At 35.6% G+C, this 26,018-nt stretch overlaps 1 protein-coding gene across 1 annotated transcript in view; it reads left to right on the forward strand.

Moving 5' to 3' along the window:
* LOC150085870 (mediator of RNA polymerase II transcription subunit 13-like) overlaps nt 1-26,018 on the forward strand; it is a 554,522-nt gene that overhangs the window by 23,682 nt on the left and 504,822 nt on the right. Inside the window, exons 2-3 of the mRNA XM_090374721.1 lie at nt 1,913-2,180; nt 20,375-20,462. Of these exons, the coding sequence (XP_090230847.1) occupies nt 1,913-2,180; nt 20,375-20,462 (356 nt within the window). The remainder of the gene's footprint in view (nt 1-1,912; nt 2,181-20,374; nt 20,463-26,018) is intronic.

The following is a 26,018-nucleotide window of genomic DNA, read 5'->3' on the forward strand; positions in this document are numbered from 1 at the left end:
GGAAGAACGACGGGCCAGAAGATTTTTGATGTTATAAAAATTTCATTTCAAACAAATAATCTAACATGGAACAACTATGTTGCGATTTGTTCTGACGGCTGCATTAAATAAAGGTTTAAAAGGCAACATAAAGGAAATTGCTTTGAATATAGTTTTTAATCATTGAATTATACATAGGGAAGCATTAGTATCAAAGGAAATGCAAATTAATTTGCACAAAGTTTTGATAGATGTAGTAAGTGTCATAAACTTAATTTGAAGTAGAAGCTTAAATAGCAGACTTTTCACTGCTTCTTTTATGAAATGGGATCTGCTTATGAAGTGCTGTTTTATATATGAAAGTGAGGTGGTTGTCGAGTGCGACGTATTTTTAGCGTGAAACATGAACTCTTATTGTTTTTATGCGATACAGATCAGAACCTTGCTCAATTGTTTACAAATCAAAAATGGCTTGGAAAACTTAGCTACCTTGTTGATATATTTGAAAAACTTAATGATTCAAATTTAAGTCTTCAAGGACAGGGAACAAATACCGTATATTAATACTCACAAGCTTTCAAAAATAAACTTAACCTTTGGAAAACTAAATTTGTGGGTAATAATATGTTCCCATGTTTTTCTCATTTTGTTAATAGCAATAATATTGACATTTTACAATTTAGAGATATCATTGCCTCCCACCTAACAGTGTTAATTAAGAATTTTTCCAAATGACTTAATGTATCTCCAGATAAAAAGTTGTATTGGATTCATGATCCCTTTGCTTTTGAAATTTCTTCATGTCCCGCAATTACCATTGAGCAAAAGGAAGATCTTATCGACCTGTCGTCTGATGAACCATTATGTGCTCTTTTCAAAACTACATGTGAAAAATTTTGGCTTTCTCTTCGAGATGAGTATCCAGAATTATGAAAATGGTGATACAAAGATAGCTAGCTACCTTTTGGGTATACATATTTATATGAGATTTGTTTCTCAAAATTAACCGCTATAAAAACAAAACAGCGTTCCAGACTTGATCCAGAAGATGATATGAGATTAGCAGTTTCAAATATTGCATCCAAATATGGACCAATTATTATCGGTTTTCCAGGCTCATCCTTTTAATTAATTGTTTTGTTTTGTAACTGTTCATTTTTTATTGTTTTGTAATCTTAACTGAAGAATAAGAATTTGATTTGTTGTTTTTGCTGTATTCAATTAAAATATTAAACAATTTTTTTATTCCTTTCTCAGTACTCAAATAAAATTTTCTACTACAATTTATGAAATGCCATTTTTCTTCTCTAAAAATCTTATCATCCTCCCTCGGGGTTTACATTGAGGGGTCACGTCAATTTTATATTTAATAAAGGGGGTTGTGAGCGAAATAAGTTTGCATGCCACTGGTTTAGACTCCTACTTCCTGGATTGGACTTATCTGTACTAATAGGTCTTGGAAAAAGTACGGAGAAGAGCATCAGGATAGGTTAAGGCCACAAAGGGATATTCTTATCAAGAGAGAGAAACTGGTTTTATAAGCTGCTGTGTTTGGAAAGCAGGTATTTGAAGGGAAACCTGATTGAGATGTTTAAGAGATTGAAAGGTGTTAGTAAACTAAATTCGGAGGAAATTTTTTCACTCAGTCACAGTACATACAAAAGAAAGCATAAATTTAAATTGCTTGTAGATAATTGTAAACTAGGTGTCTCAAAAAATTATATTTATGTTCAATTTACTTTTATTCAAAGTGTGATTGATTGTCAAGTAAACTCCTACCTACACTTGTGGAATTTGGAAGTTTAAATTTAATAATGGATTGCATAATTACATGAAAGAAATTGATGGTTATTTTATTTTTATTATTTTGAGGGTGGGGATAAGCCGTGTATTGTGCAGTGTTTTAAAGAAGTTTGCACATTATATCTTTTAGGCAGACCTTTATGGAATCAAATGGCGGAGGTTATCAGTAGGAAGCACATTTTGTGTAGATCCTCTTGATGATCCAGTTCTATCATCATTTAGCAAGTGCCTGGCAGCAGATCTCCTTTGTGTGTGGAGGCATGTTGCATCACGGAATGGATCAGAACATCATCATGGTTCTTTACAGGACAATCAACTTGCATGTAATAAGGAACTGTGGCTGTTCTGGTATGGAGAGGAGCCTGATCTTACAGGATTGGTTAGCCAAGAGCTGACAGGTGAGATTAATTTAACACCAATTTCACTTTTTTGCGTGTACATTTTTAAAAACTAAATATAATAGTTCTTGTTATTGTATCCTGTTATATGCTTTTCTCTCCCATTGAGTATACTTTTTTTTATAATACATATATATTAAGATATACAAATTCCTGATGTGGTGGTAGAATACTTGTGATAATTAGAATAAATAAAATTTTATATAACAAGAAGAGCCATTTACTTATTTGTTATTTTTGTTATTTTTCTTTCATTCAAGTGCTCTCTCTCTCTCTCCCCCTCCCCCTCCCTTCCTTTCCCCTCCCTCCCTCTCCCCCCCCCTTCGGCAAATGATGAGAGGAGAGGGAGATTACAGTCAAAATGTCCATCCAGGCAGCAACGAAAAGGGCAGTTTTTTAATTAAATACAAAGTTAGCTATATCCCAGTTAACAAACTCTTCAAATCATTCATGTGCAAGGAGTGGACTAACTGGATGGAGGCACCAAATAATTATTTAACATGAAAGGGACAAGTGAAGTGACCAACAATTTCACAGGTGTGAAATTGTTGGTCACTTCACTCATTGGTTGTATTGGATTCGTGGTAAAAATTACTGGGATTTACTGACAAACAAGATAGACTCCAAGCAATGTCCTTCCAGCATTCTGCAATGAATGAAATCTAGCTCTATACTGTCATTTTGTTTAGTAAGCACTTGTGAATCTATGTTTCAAATATATGCATTAATTTTTTTTTAATTTGCCTTCTAAAACATGGGTGTCTTATCATTGGGAAAATATGGAATTCAGTTTATTTTTAGTTTGTTGAAAAAGTCATTTCTATCAAAGACCAGTAATTTTGCAAATAATAAAAGCTATTCAGTAATAAAATATTTTTTTTTAATAGAGTTGATTGGGAGACAGGTGTGTGAGAATGTGATGGAAACATTACATGGTAATTATCAATCTTACAGTATTCCTATTCAAAAGGCGACATAGAGACATAAAAGATGGCCTGAGGCCTAGACCATTGGAGTGGGTTAGGACAGTGGTGTGCAAACTGTGGGATGCGACCCCTCTTGGGGTTGCAGGATAAATTAAAGGGGTCGTGGCAATTTTTAAATAAATTTATTTTTTGTGTACATAAAAGCTAAAAACTTGTTATTAAAATTACTTTTACAATGCTGTAGGTATAGAGACCTTACTACTCAAACTAAGTCTGAGATACTGATGAACACTAGTTCAACTTTTCGGTATGTATTAATACTTCTCAGTACTAGTCAATTTATCCCTCTATGGTAATCCCTTTAGTTCTTAATTTGTGCTTACTACAGCACAAATTCTCAAATTGCCTAAAGGCCAGAGGTGTGAATATGCGGTAACAGTAAATATATATAACAAGTGTGTTTCCTGCATGCTTTATTCTGCTTCGTAATTCTGTGCTAATCAGAACAAAATGGTCGAGGAGTGACGACAGTGTTGCTACAGGTACTTCAGAGGCTAATAAGGTATGAAATAAATCATGTAAAAATTTGGACACAACATTATTTTAAGTGTAGTGCAACCAACAATTTTTGGACAGAGACCTATCATATTCCAAATAAAAAGGAATGAAAAAAAATAGATAATATCAAGAGGAATTTATGGCTTCACTTACAGTGTTATTGATGATGATGAATAATGTCCTGTATGCGTAATATGTTACGAAAAACTGCATGAAACCTATTAAAAAGACACTTACATACAAAACATCCAGAACTAATGAAAAAACAGTCCTTTTTCAAAAGACACGCTGACGCCATACAAGGTCAGAAATCTTTCATGAAGGAACATACGGCCGTTCTTTGTAAAGCTTTAAGAGCATCATTGGAATTTAATATTTAATAGGAAAAAATTTGAAATTGCATATTATTGCCGAATTTCTTGTTCTACCTGCTTCAATAAAAGTTATTTCAATTATACATGGTGAAAAGTACAGCAATGATTTAAAAACCATTCCTCTATCTAGAGACACAGTCTCTTGGCATATTGCAGTTACCACAAACAACATAAAATTCTATTTATTAAATCGATTGAGAGAAAGTCCAATTTCTGCAATACAGTTAGATGAATCCACAGATATTTCAAACCTTGCTCGACTTATTGTATATGTCAGATACTGCTACGAGAGAAATATTTTGGAGGCTTTCCTATATTGCAAATCTTTGGAAGGAAGAACGACAGGCAAGATTTTTGATGTTATAAATATTTTCTTTCAAACAAATAATATAACTTTGAACAACTGTGTTGTTATTTGTACTGATGATGCAGCTACATTAACAGGAGTAAATAAAGGTGTAAAAGGCAAAGTAAAGGAAATTTCTCCAAATATAGTTTTTAATCGTTGCATTATACATAGGGAAGCATTAGCAGCGAAGGAAATGCAAACTGATTTGCACAAAGTTTTGAAAGATGCAGTATGTGTGATCAACTTTATTAAAAGTAGAAGCTGAAATAGCAGACTTTTCACTATATGTTGTAATGAAATGGGATCTGCTTATGAAATGCTTCTTTCATATACGAAAGTGAGGTGTTTGTCCACTGGCAAAGTGTTATGGCTTCTTTTTGACCTCAAACATGAAGTTTTTATCAAATACAAATCAAAACCTTGCTTAATTGTTTACAAATCAAAAATGGCTTGGAAAACTTGATTATTTGTTGATATATTTGAAAAACTTAATGATTTAAATTTATCTTCAAGAACAGAGAACAAATATATTAATACTCACTGATAAAATAGAAACTTTCAAAAAGAAACTTAATCTTTGGAAAACTGAATTGGAGCATAATAATACTGAAATGTTCCCATGTCTGATTTTTTTAATAGCAATAATATTGACATTTTACAATTTAGGGATATCATTGCCACCCACCTAACAATGCTGATTAAGAATTTTTCCAAACGGTTTAATGTATCTCCAGAAAAAAAGTTGTATTGGTTTCTTGATCCCTTTGCTTTTGAAATTTCTTCATGCTCCAAAATTACCATTCAGCAAAAGAAAGATCTGATTGACCTGTTGTGTGACGAAGTATTGCATGCTCATTTCAAGAATACAACTTGTGAAAAATTTTGACTTACTCTTCGAGATGAGTATTCAGAATTATCGAAAATGGCAATACGAACATTGCTACCTTTTGGGGTCTACATATTTATATGTGGTTGGCTTCTCAAAATTAACAGCTATAAAAACAAAACAGTGTTCCAGACTTGATTCAGAAGATGATATGAGATTAGCAATTTCAAATATTGAGCCAGATATGGATCAGATATTATCAGTTGTCCAGGCTCATCCTTCTGATTAATTGTTTTGTAATTATTAATTTTTTATTGTTTTGTAATTTTAATTTAAGAATAAGAATTTGATTTGTTGTTTTTGCAGTATTCAATTTAAATATTGAACAATAATTTTAATGTGTAAATTAAAAAGGAAACAATTTTTTTATTCTTTTTTCAGTAATCGAATATAATTTTCTACTACATGTTGATAACCCTCGATTTTGCGGACTAATAGGGAGAAAGGGTTTTCTGAAAAACCCGGAAGTCCAACTTTTCCGAATGAGTATTTAACAAAACTAACTGTATAGTACCCATAGTAAACATGATTAATATAATAGGTAGTGTACGCATAGTGCACATACATTACTTATAAATAATGTAACATAACAAAAATCAAAAACTATTTTCTCTTACCTTGATAGAGGTAGAACTGAGTTTGTTGTACCGTGATCGTATAGTGGGACTCAGAATAATTTATTCTGTGTTAGTGGAGCTCCCTAGCTCCACAGAAGTGGCCTGCTATGATGATGAGGCAGGCTGGGACAAAGATGGGGCAGGAGCAGCAACAGGTTTGGAGAATATGCTCAGCTTCATCTGTTTACCTCCCATATGACAGCCTCACTTAAGATATGTAAATGGTGGTAGTGAGGCTGGATTTCACTGTTGTCTGAGAGGCCGACATATTGAATGACAAGATCAAGTACCTCATACTGCTGTACTTTTTGGTTTGTTAAGAATTTCTTCCTCTGATGTCAAGATCTGGTAGCTCGGATCTACATCACTTTCCTCTAGCCAGTCAGTTAAGTCCTCCACTGTAACATCTCTCTCTCTCTCTCCCACATGGCATAGCATTTGGTGGAAGTCGGCAGGCTCAAACCCTTCAAAATCAATGTCAGGATCACTATCAAAAGCAACTTCTTCCAACTATGAGCCAGTGTGGTGGTTTTTACATTATTCCAAAGAGTCGGCAATGTTGTAAATTGTTGACGATGTTATAATTTTTTTAATGTTTTTCAGAGTATGCTGGCCTCTTGTGTCTTCAGTTAAGTCTTCTTCCTCCTCAATGATGGCCAAAACTTCGTTCAGGTACCGTCACTGTAGAGCCTCATGCAAAAAACTATGACTCCTTGATCCATGAGTTGTATTAGGAGAGAGAAAAACACGGTATGGATCTTGCCATCACTGCTGACTAATTTCTCAGCAACTGGGTGAGCAGGAGTATTATGTAATAAAAGAAAAGCCTTTAAATCATGGGAGCCACCTTTAAGACCTCCTGCTGATTCAGCATATGTTTCAGGGACAAAATGCTTGAAAAACCAGTCAGAAAATATGCTGGCGTTGAACCATGCCTTCTTTGAATGGTAGTAGATAACAGGCAACTGCATCATGTAATTTCAAAAACACGTGGACGTGTTGATTTGCCCATGTTGTTGTTTGGTTTTTAGGAGCATTGGCAACTAAGGCCATATTGCTCCGGGAATATGCGGTGGTCATTCCCTTGACCTTTCCGCATCCTCCGTATTTGGTGGTGACAGGCTTGAACCCCGGTCTAATCAAGAAGCGTGTGCTACGCAGTGCTGCTCCTTCCCACCTGGCTACGGAGACACCTATTTGCCCATGACAGCCAGCTTCAGGCGATGGAGGTCTTTAGCACTTGCACAGTTTAAAGCTGAAAAACATTGATTGCTTACTTTCTTTCCAGGAGTTTTGTTTTCGTATCTGAAGACTTGAGTATTTTTTGGTACAAACCGCAAGAATAACCTTGTCTCGTCTCCATTATACACCTGGGATAAGACCAGGCCCTCTTTATTTATCAGTTCGTTGAGGTGGAGTCGAAAGGCTGAGCTGAATGTGTTACAGCAGACCCAGCTTCACCATGCTCTTTCCTGTTACACATGCCATGGTGATATCTAAAACACCACAGCCACCCATCACTAGCTTTTAAATTGTTAATGCTCATATGTTTAGCCAGTTTATCAGCTGCACTGTGTAAGGTAACACCAGTAACATTCACTCCACATGATCTCTCCTGCATGTACGATTTGTAAATAGCTTCTTCTAGATCTTTACCTTTGCTTACTTTCATGTGCTTGCTGTCACTTACGTAACCCATACCTTCAATAATATAATAATGCAAATGCAAAGCTTTGGAGCTTTCCTTTGGCCTTGCAAATATCAGATATCTTTAATAAATATCTTTTTAACTCCAAACTGCTCATAAACACTGGCCACCAAGGCACACTCAAGCTTTTTAATCAGCCCAAGCTGATTGACCAACGTTCAAATGTACATTCTTTCTTTTAACACTTGTTTGTTTTTGAAGCCACAAAAATTATTTGAAATAATACTAACAATGGATAAATGTTGATACAAAGTGCACTGTCGTCACACTCACGGCCAATCACAACAAAAACAATACTGCCCCTGTATGTTCTAACTGGTGGATATCCCATGAATTATGGTCAGTGTCCGGAAATGATGGTATAGTGGAATTTCGATTATCCGGAATTTTGTCCTGAAAATCCGAAATCCGAGAAATTGAGGTCCGCGAAATCAAGGGGAAACAGTAGTTCATAAATGCCATTTTTATTCTCTAAAAATCTGGTCATCCTGCCTCGGGGTTTACTTTGAGGGGTTGTGTCAACTTTATATTTAATAAAGGAGGTCGCGAGTGAAACAAGTTAGGATACTAAGCAAAGGAGTCTATTATTGTCCACAAAGATGAATATAAAATATTTCACTGAAATGGTTATATAAGGTTTTGAAGACAGACAAGAAGCTGAATTTGATGAATTGCATGTTAAGATGATTCTTGCAGAATATGCTTAGGATTCAAATATTTTTCAGCTAGTTAGCATTAGTAAAATGATGCAACAAACTTACTCACTTCATTTTTACTGGCCCCGAGTGCCAAGCGTTTCTAGTGATCAGGCGATTTCTGTGCAATTATAAAGCGATTCCTAAAGTGAAAGAGTGTTAGATATATCAAGAGTTTAAAGTTAATTCTCTTCTGTAAATATATATAGTTACTGAAAAGTATCAGTGCAAAGGTTCCTAAGAAAGGAAAGTCACCTTTCTTTTATTTATATTCTAGTCTTACTAACCACTAATCTACTTCCGCTTGGTCACTAGGTGGCACCGCTCCTGCCTCCCCGTGGTGGGGCCGGAAACCTGGGAGGAAAAGCTCTCACTCCCAGGGCTAAAAGGAGCAAACATGAATGACTCAAACATTACCACGAATCCCAAAGATCCGACTCCTTTGAGTCGGAAAAATGAGGACAATGTGACTATTGCAACCAAAAGGCAAAAAAAGGAAATAACATCACTTAATGCACCTACCTTTATTGTCTTTAATTCTACGACAGAACAGCCATTAGGAAAATTGTCGCCATTCGTCATCCAGAAATGTTTAGAAAGTGTGGCTGGAACACCAAAAAATGTTAAGCGACTAAAATCAGGCGACATTCTAGTCGAGACAGCAAATGCCAAACACGCAGAAAGACTGCTTCAAATAAAAACATTTGGTGGGATCCCAGTAAAGGTCTCTCCCCATAATACGCTAAATACATCGAAAGGAGTAATTTCTGAATGGGACCTTATCAGCGTCTCCGAAGAAGAAATTAAAAATGAACTTGAAAATCAAGGCGTTATAGCTGTGAGAAGGATTAAAATTACAAGAGATGGGACACTTATCCCAACCAGAACTATCATACTGACGTTCAACACTCCTAAACCACCTACATCTGTGAAGGCCGGATATCTAAATTGTAACATCAGACCATACATTCCAAATCCTCTCCGCTGCTTTAAATGCCAAAAGTATGGTCATTCACAAATGGCATGCCGTGGTGTAGCTATCTGTTCCAACTGCAGGTCCCAGGAGCACAGCAATCAGAACTGTTCATCCGAGAAACCGAAATGTCCAAACTGCAAGGGAGACCATTCTGCCTATTCCAAGAATTGTGAATATTGGAAAAGAGAAAAACAGATTCAGCGGTATAAAGTGGAACATTCTGTCACATACCAAGAAGCTAAGAGAACTATACACCCGACTATCTTAAACAGACCTTCCTACGCGCAGGTCATAACGAATCATCGTACAATAGAAACCCAAACAGATTTTACAATCCGTCCAAAGAAATCTATCTCAGACTGGGCACGAGCACTACTCACAATTTCCCAGCCAAAACATCAAGAGAAACTCACCAACACACCACTTTCCGTGCCTCCCGATAAAAAACACTCAGAATCGAAAGCCCCTCAAGGAAAACGTAATGTCATAAGTCAGAAGGCAACCGAACAAATGGAGACAGAAGCAACCAACCAAGCAGATGAATCAGTATTAGAGATTTTCGCGGAAGACGATATGGACACCGGAAAACCATATTTCCCGAAAAAGGAAAAACCAACATGTGAAAGACTTAAAACAGCATCTAGGAAACAGACCGAAAACCTCTCCAAAACAAAATAATGAAACCCATAATCCAGTGGAATTGTAGAGGACTCCGCACTAACATAGGTGATATATATGATCTGATTACACAGTATGCACCATTATGTCTTTGCTTACAAGAAACCTACCTCAGACCTCAAGACTCTACCTTAATAAAGAACTATACAGCATATCGAAAGGACAGAGTAACAGGTGGCACAACCCATGGTGGTGTGGCAATACTAATAAATTCTCTCATTCCGTCCCAGATTGTCCCGCTAAACACAACCCTTGAAGCGATTGCAGTACGCATAGCCACTAGATCCCTCATAACAGTAATAACAATTTATGTTCCACCAAACCAAAATTTATTACAACAGGACTTAGAAGACATTGTAAGGCAGGTACCAACCCCCTTCTGTATACTAGGCGACATCAATGGGCATAGCCCTGTGTGGGGTAACACAACCACAGATCGGAGAGGAAAACAAATTGAAAAATGGATAGACGAGAATGATTTAACTTTGTTGAACGACGGCACACATACTTATACACATCTTCCATCAGGAAATACTACAGCCATAGACCTGTCTATATGTTCTCCAATACTATTTCCAATACTTGATTGGTCAGTGCACAGTGATCCTCTCAGCAGTGATCACTATCCAATAATCATCACCATGGCATTAGGAACCACATGCAAGTCACGCAAAACTCCCAGATGGAAAATAAATGAAGCAGATTGGGAAACTTATAAATCATTAGCAAAACTAAATGTTGATACTATCAAGCAAAAACCGTTAGATGAAGCAGTACAATATATAACAAATAAAATAATTCAAGCTGCTGAACACTCTATCCCAAAAACATCGTCTCACTTTCCAACACATCCAAAATCATGGTGGAATGCAGAATGTGCGCAGACTAAGAAAGAGCGAAACAAAACCTGGAATACTTTTCGCAGATATCCAACTTTAGAGAACCTCATATTGTTCAAGAAGGCACGGGCAAGAGCCAGATATATTAGGCGGGCCAGTAGGAAAGAATCCAGGATAAAATTTGCATCTACATTAACAAGTTCTACACCATCTAAAACTGTCTGGAATAAAATTAACAAAATGAGTGGCAGATACCCGATTACTCCAACTCCGATCCTAAACTGGAATGGACAAGTCACTGCAGAGCCGTCAGAAATAGCCAATGCACTGGGCGAAACCTTCGCCAGAATATCAGCGACCACTTCATATACTCACAGTTTTCAAATATACAAGGCAAGAATGGAAAGACATAAACTGAATTTTTCCACAAGAAATAATGAAGAGTACAACCTACCCTTAACATTCTACGAATTGAAACACGCTCTATCCCAGACAAAGCAAAGTGCTGTAGGTCCAGACCAAATCCACTATATGATGTTAAAACAACTTGATGATCAATCCCAATTGGCATTACTAGAACTATATAACAGAATCTTTCTAGAAAACCAATTTCCAGACAGTTGGCGTCATGCAATAATTCTTGCTTTCCCAAAATCGGGGAAAGACCTCTCTGACCCACGCAACTACCGTCCAATTGCTCTAACCAGTTGCCTGGGAAAAGTTATGGAGAAAATTATCAATGCTCGTCTAACATGGTTTTTGAACAGAAATAACCTTCTCAATCCAGCACAGCATGGTTTCCGAAAAAATCATTCAACACTAGATTTACTGGTCAAATTAGAAAACACTGTGCGGAATGCCTTTATCCGAAAAGAGCACCACGTAATGATATGTTTTGACATAGAAAAAGCTTACGATACTGCGTGGCGTTATGGAATTATTCAAAACCTATACCACCTTGGATTACGTGGACATCTTCCTAAATATATTCAAAATTTCTTACTCCACAGGTCATTTCAAGTTAGATTGCAGAATACTCTTTCAAAAGTTTTCACCCAAGAAGAGGGTGTACCTCAGGGGTCCGTGCTTAGCACAACCCTCTTTGCTATCAAAATAAACTCCATAACTGAGCATATACCAAAACCTGTTGATACCGCTTTATACGTTGATGATTTCAGTATGTCCTATCACTCTCAGAATATGTGAACAATAGAACGGCAGTTACAGGGAGCAATAAATAAAATAAGTCAATGGGCACAAACAAATGGCTTCCAGTTTTCCACACAGAAAACTGCATGTATACACTTCTGTAGGAAACGAAACCTACACCCTGATCCTGAACTTAAACTAGATGGATATGTGATCCCAGTTGTACCAAACATAAGATTCTTAGGACTTCTCTTAGATAAAAAACTGACATTCCTTGAACATATTAAGCAACTAAGACATTCTTGCATCAAGAAGCTAAATCTACTCAAAGTTCTCTCCGCAACAACTTGGGGTGCAGATCGACATACACTACTCAAACTTTATCGAGCAATAGTGCGTTCCAAGCTGGACTATGGAGCACCAGTTTACGACTCCGCAAGACCAAGTGCACTGAAATGGTTAGATCCCATACAGCACAGTGCACTCCGTATAGCACTTGGAGCTTTTCGCACTTCACCTGTACAAAGCCTATATGCAGAAGCCCATGAACCTTCACTACAACTTAGACGACAGAACTTATTATTACACTATGCTGTAAAGATAAAATCCATCACCGATCATCCAAATAGAGAGGTTCTGTTTTCATCGTACTTTGAAAACGTATACCAAGCCCATCCACGAATAAACCGCCCTTCCAACATCCGTCTAAAAGATTTACTGTTATGCCGAGAGCTTAATTATGATAACATAGCTACCACGACTACACACATCATTCCACCATGGATTATAATTCAACCTGTGTGTGACCTGCATTTCCAATCTTGGGGGAAAACAAATCTCCCGAGAACACACTACCAGCAACTATATGCAGCATACAAAGAAAAATATGAACATTACACTTTCATATACACAGATGGCTCAAAAACAGAAACTTGTGTAGGAGCTGCGATTCACTCTGAAGACTGTACTCTCATCCAACAACTTCCAAAAGAATGCAGCATCTTTACAGCAGAATTACAAGCCATTTTGATGGCCGTAAACAAAATTAAACATGAACAGATAGCAGACAGCATAATTTTCACTGACTCGCTTAGCTCTGTCATTGCTTTACAGAATGCCAATACTAAAGCACACCCAGTTTTACAACAGGTACAATATTCAGTATCTAAGCTATTGCAAAATAATCACAAGATCAGTTTCTGTTGGATTCCAGGCCACACAGGAATAACTGGGAATGAAAGAGCAGATAAAGCAGCAAGAGAAGCTGCTACCTCTTACTATGCCTTCCGCTCAATACCATATACCGATTACAAGTCGTTAATCCACCAAAGCAGTTTAAAACAATAGCAACAACATTGGAAAGATCAAAGTAACAACAAACTTTGTGTAATTAAACAAACACTCCGACCATGGACTACCAGTTGCCGATCCAACAGACACGAAGAATTGATCCTTGCTCGATTGCAAATTGGGCATACCCATATGACCCATTCTTACATACTCAGAGGTGAAGACCCTCCTCAGTGCCAAAACTGTCAAGTTCCACTCACTGTACATCACTTCATGGTGAACTGTCCAAGATTTACTTCAGAACGTATAAAAGCCTTTCAAATAACCACGAACGCACAAAACAACCTAACGCTCAAAACAATTTTAGATAACCGGCCAAATATTACCGACGTTTTCTTTTTCCTTAAGTTAATCGGATACTACCAAAACATATAAAAATAAATAGTGTAACATTTACAAAAAGTTACGTAATTATAAAATAAAATCTTGGCTTCCCATCTGAACAACATAATAAAAAATGTCGAAATATGAAACTCTAACCTAGATTAGGCGCATTATAGCCTAAGCTGCTCTTGCGCCAATAGCTCTTAAACAACAACAACAACAATCATTTTTACAATCCTTTAAATTTATTCAAACTACACACTTCCACAATGCTAGGTGGAGGAATATATCAACAATCAGTCACTAACTGGCTGAAACAACTTCCTGGATATCTGTCCTGCAATCATCCTTTTCGAGTTTAAATTGATGTCCATATGTATGTGTTGTCTGAAAACAAGTGAGGATGCCATCGGCATTTTGTTTATGAAGTGCAATCAAAAGGTTTGGGATTAAACTAATATTCGTGTAATGGTGAAGCCTCACAGCTGTTCAGTTGGATGTATCCTTTACATTGTATGCATTGATTTTGATGATCCTGGAAATATTCCTGATAGGCCTCTTTTAGGATTGGTAATATCTGTATCTTTTCCTAGGGGCTTTAAGCTTGTGGGGGAAGCCAAATCCAGTGAGTATTGTTGGATGTAAAGCGTGGGAGTGTGGAGGAGCATTTTCACAATGAAGTGCCAATGCCCAAGAACCTGTGTTTACAACCACTTTTTCAAACAGAATTGCAGTCATTGTAGAACCATAGTACTTTTTGGTTTCTGTCTCATTTTTTGTTTTGGAAAAAAGTATCATAATCAACTTTTTGATTATAGCCTTTGTCACTTACCAGTAAAACCCATACAAAACCAAATCTGTTGGACTTTTTCCTAATTTGAAACACTATTTGATGCAAATTTGCTGTTCAGTAAAATTGTTCTTTTTAAAATGCTACAAAATACGTAACACACCTAGCATGGGCTGAGGAGTGCCAACCCACTGTGTTACCAGGCAATACTAGGTGGTACTTGACTCTCGTCAACTGGTGCAATACCACCACTTTGCTTAGTGGAGGCTTGAAGTGATGGAAAACGATTGATGCCTTTTGAAAATATGATGGACATCATGGCAAGATCCCATCTTCCTTACATTTCTAGGGTACAGCTCTAAAACGGTGTTTGCAGGCTGGCTGCTATATAGTCCACCAAACCAAACCTATTGGTAACTCTCTAAGAGGCTTTCAGATCAGCTAGTGTATAATCATAATCTCGCTGTCAAAAATTAAAGCCCGTGATGAGTCTTGGTTGTGCAGATATGGCCCAGAAACGAAGGGACAAATCTCCAAAAGCAAAACATCACTAAGGCTAAAAAAGACATGCTGATTGCATATTTTGACAATAAGGGGATGGTGTAAATCAGAATTTGTTCCACAAGTTGATTTAGTGTTATTGTAGCCTATTACGAAGATGTTTCAAAATTATGATCCAAAAATATTAAAATGGTTGGCCCCTTTACCATAACATTGCACGCTGGCCATACTCACTCACCATCTGTGACCAACAAAAACATTTCCATTGTGTCACATCCACCTTATACCTCTGATTTTGCTCCATGCAACTTTTGGCTATTCCCAAAATTAAAACAAGGCATGAAAGGAAAATGATTTCACTTGATTCAAGAAATCCAATCAGACACAATTGGACTACCTAAAAGCATTCACAAAAATAAAGATTTCTTAAATGTTTAAATCAACGGCAATCACGATGAGAAAAATGGATGGTTGCAGAAGTTTATATTGAAAAATATTAATAGTGTAAGCATTTATCATTGAATAGAATAAATTTTTTGCAGTATTCACCAAACTTTTTGAACAAACCTTGTAATGTGAACTAATTTATTTATTTAATTTTTTTATATATATTGTTTTCTTCTGCCATTCCCTTTCCCATGAGTGGACTATAGTACACCAAATTTCACTTTATACTGGACTATTAGAAGTGCTCCAGGCTTCTCTGGAGCACTTGAATACTTTCATCATAAAGACCCGTGTAAAAAAATATTTATTTTTTCTAATTTCTTTTCTCTTTATGAACCACACTGATTTGTGCACAAACATAATTTATTAAATACAGAAATAACCATGTGAAATGCAGAATGAAGACCTCTAGTCATTTGTTACTACATGCATCTCTCATACATCATTTACTGTTATAGTGGCATGTGACCCTCTTCCACTGAAAAGGATCTGCTAGTAATGTGTACATCCATAATGTCCATGTGATGAATCTCCTGCTCCTTGAAAATAAATTCCAAAAAACCTTCCGAAATAAATTGGCTCTACAAACTGCAGTCTGTTATTCGTCTGTGCTGGCTGAATTACAAAATTACATAATGGCACCATTTGAAAAATGGTGCCATGATGTAATTCTCATTCTGTTATAGGTATTTACTCTACCTAAGGTGGATGCATAAGTACTTGAAAGATTTTTTTGCCATTAACTGTACCAGACCTGCCACGCCTCTGGCCATTACATGACAACCAGCACAGACTTTCCAAAATAAATTCTCTTTTAAATGATGCAATTCTTATGCTTCTCTGTTATAGGTGTTTACCTATGATGGATATATAACTTCCTTTCAGCCATCTGCATGTGTTATATCTAATATGTATACATTTCAGTAGCAGTTTCAATAATTCCATGTGGAATTGGTTTACATCTGTTGCTCAAAATCAGATTTTCACCATGCACCTGACCAGACCTGCCACATCACTGGACTGTGACTCTCTTGCTCCCTCTCAGAATACTGCTACAGTGCAGCCCTAACAAAGGGAGCAGGAGATCTGTGCCCTGCTAAATGTGGCCAGTGAAAGTGAATTGCTGGCAGAGTTGGATAATTCTTGAACCAATCACTACAATTAAAGGAAGTAAAAGTTGAAATTTCAGATAAATGCATATAACAAACAGCAATCTTGCAGTTATGTAATTTTTTCAAGACCTTTTTTCTTTAAAATATTATTATTATTCAGTGTTTCCTTAATTATAGTTATTACTGTAAAACGTGTAAATTCATCGATCAGTCTAGATCTGTGTGGAATCAAATAGTACTTTAAAGAAGCACATTAACTCAGCAGTGGTCCCACGCCAGTTTGATGCAGTATGGGGTTGTGCTACCCCTGTCAGGTGACCAACTTTGTTTTTTATTTATGGAAAAGTTTTTGGATTTTTTTAAATATATATATATATACCAATATATCATATTTTATTAATTGATTTCAGTGTCAAAACTGTTTTATTGTATATAAATGTTTATTTTTTAATAAGAAAATTAAAATTTTAAAAACTGTTTTTTGCACATTATTTTTAAAAAATATAAACATGAAATCAATAGTCTTCTTTTTCCAGTACAGACAATGGCTAAAAAAGCAAAATATCAATCTTATGGATACGAAATATGTACCAACTTTTATTAGCTCTGCTTAAAATTAAGAAAAACCATTACAGTTATAAAATATAACTGTAATGGTTTATTTCTGCCTTGTTTACTTGTCAGGAAAAAAATGCTTGACGGTTTCTTTCCACTATGTATTCTGTTTGGATGATATATATTTTATGAAATGAATGAATAAAAACTGTTTATGTAATAAATGAAATGTGAAGTTATTAGAATCTGACTTTACATTTTTCCATCAACCAATTTGCTCTTCGCAAAAATAATAAGAATGATTTTCAGAAAAATATTGAACCTTTCCACAATTCGCATGTGTTTCTCTGACCATGTGATTTCAGGTAATTATTCTGGGAAAGAGTTTAGTTTACAGGTCATCGCAACTGTTGCATTTCCTTGAACTAGAATGGCACAGACTGTTTCAATCAATCTATTGGGTTTTATTTGTTGTTACTTGTAGGAAATGAATTAAAATAGTAATGCCACTTGTAGGAAATGGATTAAACTAATAAAACTGCTTTACATCTAGGAAATGGACGAACTAGAATAGCAATTGTATGGAAAATTGGAGTGGCGCCTGTCTGGTTCTTTCACTATGCAAAAAACATAAAATATCACTTCAAAAACAACCTGAGTAAAACTAGATATATATTTAGGAAGGTAACCAAAATGAGGGGGGGGTAACCTTTTTTTCTCGCAAGCCACCTGAGAGGTTCTGGACATCTATTGCTGGGTTAAAGAAGAACTGTAACATTATTATATCTGTACATATTAATACTAAAACAATTCATTTTATTACTTCCTACTAATATTTGTTTGAAATATCAATTGGTTATTGAAATTTTTCATTCTTTGTTCATACATAACTGATATCCTTCATCACCCATAAGTGAACATGAGGCCTACTAAGAGAAAAAAATAAAATGAAAGAAATTTTTATGGAACTGCAGTCAGAACTTGATTTTAAATTTAACAGCTTGGTTTTGCGTATTAGTTGACACCTCTCAGGTGTCAGTTTTTGCATTTAGCAGAAATCTTCACATGTGGTATAGAGATTCTTAATTTAAAATGTCATTTATTGATTATACTATGTTTAATCTCTATCTTGATATCCATCATAAATTTTGGTGAATCTGAAGCTGATACAGTTCTCCTAAGTTATGAAATATAGTATTTATGATTGTTCATGTTCTTTGAGGTGGGTGATATATATTTTTTTTTTTTATGTAAATTGTATTCTTAGCATTTATGAAACTTTATGGTTGTTTGAGTCTTTAAATTATTATTATTGGTTTTTTTTTTTTTTTTTTTTTTGTTTTTTTACCCCTGTATTAGTGCTGTATTTGTACTGGTTGATGGATTATGTATTTTTAAAATGCTGAGTCTGGCTCCCATAAGTAATAATGTGAGCTAACAAGTGAAGATTTACATTGAACCTCACTTATATTAAATCAAAAACCCCCTATACAAATATTCTGGCATTTTCTTGTGTGGGAGTGGGGACTGTGTCTTGCCTTAATATACCTCAAAAACTAATAGTTTATTAGTTTTTGAGCTCTGAATTAGGATTGTTTTAATATTTACTATTCAGTCCTCCCCCATTATATTATATGACTTAATAATTGCAGAAATATTAGCAAATTTCTAGGCTATTAATTCAGTAGCCTGGTGCTCATAAATTCAATAAGAACATTACACTAGAAAAGTAAAAACGGCGTAAAAAATCTCAGATATTTCCATATGACTTAGTTAATTGGCACAACAGTGTATGTTAAAAAATTGTATAAACAAAACTAACATGAGAAATTACAAGAATTTAAGTGCCAGAGGTTCCTTTTTTTTTAACCCAGTAGTAGTGGTGGATAACCAGATGCAGGGGACCCTCGAAAAGAGTATTGTCACGTTAGCTGTTAATCAATGATTAAAAACATGAAATTATGTTTACCTACTTAAATATAGTCAATCTTTTACTTCAGTTTTTTTTTTTTTCTGAAGTGATTTTTTTGCAACAGAAATTGCAAATAAGAACCTGTCAGGTGACCCACCACTGTCTTTGCAACTATTTGGCATTTTGCTTGAAGAGTGATGTAGTACCGGAGAAACACCAATGTTGTTTTTGTTTAAATTTTCTGGTCACTTGTTTTTTTTCTCCCACTGGCTCAATAAACATCTGCACCTAGTTGTTTTTGAGAGATTTATTAATATATATTAATGTAACAGAGTTAAGACAGTAACACTAAACCCGATATATTCTCCAGGTGGTCACTACACTACAGGAAGCAAAATACCTGGTTTAAAATATAGCTAACTGTAAAGCATGCCAAATTTGAAATTAACCTAAAGATGGGAAATAGTAATAGGCTGTTAGTATCAAATATATATATTTTTTTGACGAAGGTAAAGAAAGCCCACATGAGAAGCATGCAAAAGTTCAATAAATTTACTGGTGAAAGTACTTTGCCGTAACTGCATTTATATTGTTGTTCGCTCTGTAAACATACAGTGGGTGTTATCTGTCAGGAGTAGAAATTGAATCCCATGGGAGGTTGAAACCCTCCTGAAGTGGAGGGGGTAACCTGACCTTTTTTCTTTAGAATCACTGGTGGACTAGTGGATAAATTGTTTATTAAGAAAAAAATAAGTAAAGGTAAAGAAAAGCCTACACAAGAAGCACGGCAAACTTCAAAAAAAGTTTACCGGTGAAACTACGTTACGAACATTGTTTACAGCGCCAGAACTTCCAATATGACTGTTTGTGACTCAATTAGTGTTTCTAAAGAAAAAAAAGGTTAGGTTATCCCCCTCCACTTCGAGAGGGTTTCAAGCTCCCGTGGGATTCAACTTCTACTCCAGACCGATAACACTCACGGTCTGTTTACCGAGCTAGCAACAATACAAATGCCGTTACGGCAAAAGTACTTTTACCGGTAAATTTCATCGAACTTTTGCATGCTTCTCGTGTGGGCTTTCTTTACCTTAGCCATATTTTTTTTATTTTTAATAATATTTATACACATAATAATCGTGCGTGTGTGAGTGAAATGTTTCACACTTAATAGTCTTTTAAACTGGAAACTGTTAAATGCTAAATTATTGGTATCATTTAAACAGAATTCAATAAAATCAAAAATATTTTCCAAAAATTAAAAAAAAAAGTTAAACTTGTCAGGTGACCTGTCACAGTTTTTGTTACAATATGGATACCACCATCGTGTTAATGGGTGATATTAAATAAAGATCCATTTCATGAACATCAGATTAGGTAGTCTTTAAGTTGGTATTTGCTCATATTGATAGGTGTATAAACATTCTAATATATTCTTATTTTGTTTGTAGGTGATACGGAGCAGGGTTCTTGGGAAAATGGATTATCATATGAGTGTAGAACTTTACTCTTCAAGGCACTCCATAATTTAATTGAAAAGTAAGTATTTATACTTTAGAGCTGTATTAATATAGGCAGTTATGTGCTATGGGATAGTTTTTGTCCTTAAGCTTTCAAAGTTCAAAAGTTTCATTGAAGATCTGGGTTTGGAGAACAGTCGTAATTACTAAATTGAGGACTGTCGTGTCCTGAATGTTTGATGGCCAGCAAACTTACACTTAATACTGCGATCTTATGAATTCGAAATAGGCCCTTACTGTGCTGCCTTACAGGTTCACAGTAAGGGCCAGCACAGTAGTTACAATCACTGTTTTTCGAACAGTGGTTTTCTGGAAAAGGCCTGCCTGGTTTCGATCCTCTCAAGATTGAAGGAATTTTTATGGGCTTTCTTCACACTGTGGCCAAGTTATTCATTCCTAAGCAAAGGTTGGTTGCTCTTCCTGAAGTTTTTTATTCAGCACAGCAGGCAGTACAAAATATACTGATGCCTCATAATCTCCTTTAGCGCAAAAACAAACTCACAGTAAAACAACATTTTGTTATCCATGAGTCGCTTTCAAGAGTACTGCTTTTAAACGAATTATGCTCTAAATTTTTTTTTTTTTATGTGAGACATCGCTAAGACACTGTTTTATGAATAATGGTGCAGTTTTTCTTGAGTTACTATGCACTATAAAGAAGCTACATCTTCAGATATTTCATGTTTTCCCTTGTTTTTCTCCCTTAAGGTGCAATCATACCTCAGAAATGCTGGCATTACAGTGTTGGACTGGCCAGGAAATAATTCAGATTTGAACCCTATTGAAAATTGCCAGTACATAATGTCATCTAAAATTGCTCAGAAGAAGCCAACAAGTAAGATTCAGCTGCAGGAGAGCATTGTAAGGGTATGGTACCATGAAATTGGGCAACCGTATATCCAGAAGTTGATTAATTCTTGCCAGATAGATCATTGCAAGGCTGTAATTGCAGCTCGAGGAGAAACAACAAAATATTCAGGAATTATTTTGCTTTTCAGTTTGTACACATAAATAAAGTGTAAAGTGTGCAATAAAGTGAATGTTTGGTTGTCATGATTGCAAATGATAGTCATCATTTGAAATTGGAGGCAGGACATACAGTGGCGGACAAAAAAACTGCATCACCTTTAACCTGTGAATGCAAAACACATAGTAGTATATGTTTTGCATTCACAGAGATATATATCCCATCTAACAAATGCATTTCAAACATTTCTGCAACCCACAAGCAGTGCAAAACACATTATTTGCAAAATCCACAAGTGATTCACTTTTTTTTTTTTTGTCTGCCACTGTAACTGTTTCTACATTATCCAATATTCAAATAGACAATTGACAAGTCCTGCATTTCAAAAAAATGTTTAGGAATCGTTTCCAGTGCAGTTTCAGTTTTCCTGTAAAAATAATTGTTAATGTGTAAGCATAGTCTGTTCAAGCTTTTATTGACTCATTCAAATTGTCCACAGATAGCAGTTAGCCCATATGCTGCCCAGAAGTAGCTTGCATTTCAGAATTCCTGTTTTCCCTTTTTTTTTTTTTTTTTTTTTGATAAACTATATTGCCTGACATAACAAACTAGTCAAAGCAGAAATATAGTGTCACATGCATATTTCTGTTGATATTGGTTTGAATCCATGTCACCATAAAATACATTTAATCCTTTTCCTTTTATCTCTGTGATCATACTAGAGTATAAAAGAATATTTTTATGCCTGATGTAGTAGTAAATGCAGAAATCTAGTCAACATGTTTGAACTGACCATGGTTCAAATCTATGTAATATTCTTGTCAAGTCTGTAGTTGTAAGCTCCTTTTATCTATGGTTACGCCAGAATATAAATCAGAACTTTTAATATTATGTGTATGAATGTATTCTCCATTTCTGTTATTCACCTTGCATTTCATAGTGGTAGTAGTAGTGACATGTGATGCAAGAAAACAAGTGTATGAGCTTATGCAGCATCAGCCAAAAAAAAAAAAAAAATGACACCATTCCTTCCCAAATGCCTGTCCAATTCCTCCTTAAATTTATTCAGCCTGTCAACTTCCACGACAGATGGAAGTTTGTTCCAGCAATTAACCACCTGCTGGCTAAAGGCAAATTTTCGCACATCTATTCTACATCTGTCTTTTCTTAATTTGAATTTATGCCCCCTAAGATTCGCAATCTGAACAAGTGGAAGGATCCCATCAGAATTCAGCATGCTCAACCCGTTCAAGTCCTTATACACCTCAATCAGATCACTGCACAGGTGCCTAGACTCCAACCAATGCAATTTGCAGAACTTAAGCCTTTAAGAAGTTCAGTGTTGGCATTCGAGGTGAGTGGATGCGCTTAGTAAGGGCTCCTCAGTTAAGTGGTTTACTTTTGGATAGTGCTTTTAAATATTTGATTTATTTAGATATTGTTGGATTATTTTGTTATAGGTTTTCCTGTAACAGTTTGATTTTAATAATATTATAGATATAATTTTGTAAAGTTAACTTTCATTGATATTTATTTAATTTTATAATGGCAGTTACGAGATCTACCTTAAACACGTCACAAGGTATCGTGACTCACACGGAAATAGCCGATGGCGATTTACGGGTGAGTAATGATTTAATCCGTTGTGGAACCTGTGGAATGTTTTCCAAGGTCGACCTGGTGACTAATCCTACCTCATCTGGGGATTCTTTTCTTTGTGATCGATGTAAGGAGTGCACCGATCTTAAATTACAATTTGGTGCACTGATGGAACAATTTGAGTCCGTGAAAAAATGGGTGCTTGCCCTCGAGAATAATGCATCTGGGAGCTTGTCAGGGACTCAAGACTCCAGCAATCTACCAAGTGATGCACACCCGATTCGAGCCTCAAAACAGAAAAACCAAGCGCAAACTACTCTGGTTAAAAAGGACATTGTTTTATTAGGAGACTCCATTGTCAGGGAAACAGGGAATATTTTTTGTAATAAGGATAGGTGGAGTAGAACCAGGGTATGTCTGCCGGGAGCAACTATTGATGATGTCACCAACAGATTGTCAGATTTTAAAGGGGGTAAAGAGAATATTATTATTCATGGGAAATTGTGGGAGCGAAGTTAAAAAATATGTAATTAATGATATTGAAATTTCGCAAGATCATTTAATGAAAAAACTTTCAAGCCTACAGACCAGTAAGGTTCCTGGAGTTGATGGAATATACCCTATAATCTTAAGGGAGGCAGCAAGCGAGTGCATTGAACCATTGAGGCTAATTATGTGAGCATCACTAGACTCTGGAGAGATTCCCTTGGATTGGAAAAGTGCAAATGTATCTCCCATACATAAGGGTGGCTCTAAAATTGATGTTGGAAATTATCGACCTGTCAGTCTGACTTCAGTAGTAGGGAAAATCATGGAGGAATTCAGGATCATTTGGATCGAATTGAAATTCTCAAGGATACTCAGCATGGTTTTGTAAAGGGAAAATCATGTTTAACAAATCTGGTTCGCTATTTCGAAAGGGTCACTCACGAGCTGGATTTAGGGAATAATTTCGACATTGTTTATTTAGATTTCAGCAAAGCTTTTGACTCAGTCCCACATGAGCGGTTGCTTTATAAGCTGGAACAGGTTGGAATCACTGGGAAAATCCTTAGATGGATAGAAGGATGGCTTCGGGGCAGGAGGCAGAGGGTTGTGATAAATGGCTATTCCTCAGATTGGGTTGATGTAAGAAGTGGGGTTCGCCAAGGATCAGTATTAGGACCACTGTTGTTTTTAATTTTCATAAACGACATGGATGAAGGGATAGAGGGCATGATGTCTAAATTTGCAGATGATGTTAAAATTGGTAGAGTAATTAATGATCACTGTCAAGCTGAGCTTCTTCAGAGAGACCTAGATAAACTTCAGGAATGGTCAGAAAAATGGCAGCTATGCTTTAATCCAACAAAGTGTAAGGTATTACACCTGGGAAACAGTAATCCCAAAATAATTTATTCACTTGGTGGAGTTCAACTAAACCCAGTACTGGAGCAAAGGGACTTGGGTGTTACGATACGGTCAGACATGAAATTCTCTGAGCATTGTAAACAGGTTGCAAGGAAGGCCCATGGTGTCCTATCGATGATCTATCGAACTTTTGCAAGTAGAGATAGGGACGTGATAATCCCATTATATAAGGCTTCTGTTAGACCATTGGAATACTGTGTTCAAGTATGGAGACCACACCTAAAGAAAGACATCGAGCTTCTTGAAAGGGTGCAAAGACGGGTAACTCACCTGGTGAGATCGGCAAAAGGGCGTCCTTATGAAGAAATACTGAATATGTGGGTTGCAGAGTTTGGAAACTAGACACCTTAGAGGAGATTTGATTGAGGTGTTTAAGGCTCTGAGAGGCATCAGTAAAATGAATGAGGACGAAGTGTTCAAGATTATAAATTATGCTAGAACTAGGGGACATAAATTCAAGTTACGGGGGGGAAATGTTTAGATTGGACTGCAGGAAGTTTTATTTCAGCCAGCGAGTTATAAATTACTGGAATAAGTTGCCTACATGGGTGGTAGAGGCCGACAGTTTGGGGAAATTCAAAGGTCATCTGGATAGTACTTTCGGGTAAGGGAAGCACATAGGATGATAGGTTTAATTTCTTTTTTTTTTTATTAATTATTATTATTTATTATTATTTTTTTAAAATTTTATTATTATTATTTTTTTGTTTTTATCATTGTTTTGTTCGGATTTTTTTTTTTTTTTTTGGATGGTGCAGCATAAGCCATAGGCTTTCTTGCACCATGCAGCCATTACTAATACTAATACTAATATCGCGGAAGTTGTACGGTTTAAAAAATATATTAGTAAATTGACAAATACCTTTTCTTGCTGGAAGTTTGTCTTCTGTCAGACATATTGAAAGATAGACTACTCCCCAGTTTACAAAATTTATTTCTTAAGGCTATATAAAAACAAAATTCCTTACCTAAAGAAATCTTAGATTGTAGAAACCCAACTTTTTGACATTTTTTTATAGGAATTGGGAACTTATTATGGTATAATATGTATGAAGTAATTTGAAAAATTTTTATTAAACAAAACAGTATAGTAGTATGTGTAAAATATGCATTGTATGTAGTACATATTAAATTAATAAATTTCTAATTTTATTCTCTCTTGCAGCATTTAATAAAACTATTTAAAAATCTATATGTCTAAACACATTGACTTGCAAGTTTACTTTTTTTATATTACCCTGTTCTAGGGTAATGGGTGCAGATGTAAACTTGCACATTGTGAGAACAAGCCTGGTGCTTGTTCACTGCAACAAAAAGTGCACAGCTTGTTGTTAGCTGCTGCATCGTTAAGCTGTAAACTCGTATGGCATTGGTCGTCCAGAATATAAATGAACGTTTATTTATTTATTTAAAGCCTATTGCACTGTTATATTATGTGCAGAAAGTTTTCCAAAAAGTTAAAATGGTCACTGCCGATTAGTTTGAGCAAATGAATCTTTTTTTTTTTATTTATCTTCTCAAACTAATAATTTTAAAAATATATTTTTTTAAATTAAAATTAATAATTAATAATTTTTAAAAATTCCTTCTCTTTGATAG

Source organism: Mastigoproctus giganteus, chromosome 5, assembly GCF_048544385.1.
Source record: "Mastigoproctus giganteus isolate SK-2022 chromosome 5, ASM4854438v1, whole genome shotgun sequence".
Classification (NCBI taxonomy): Eukaryota; Metazoa; Arthropoda; class Arachnida; order Uropygi; family Thelyphonidae; genus Mastigoproctus; species Mastigoproctus giganteus.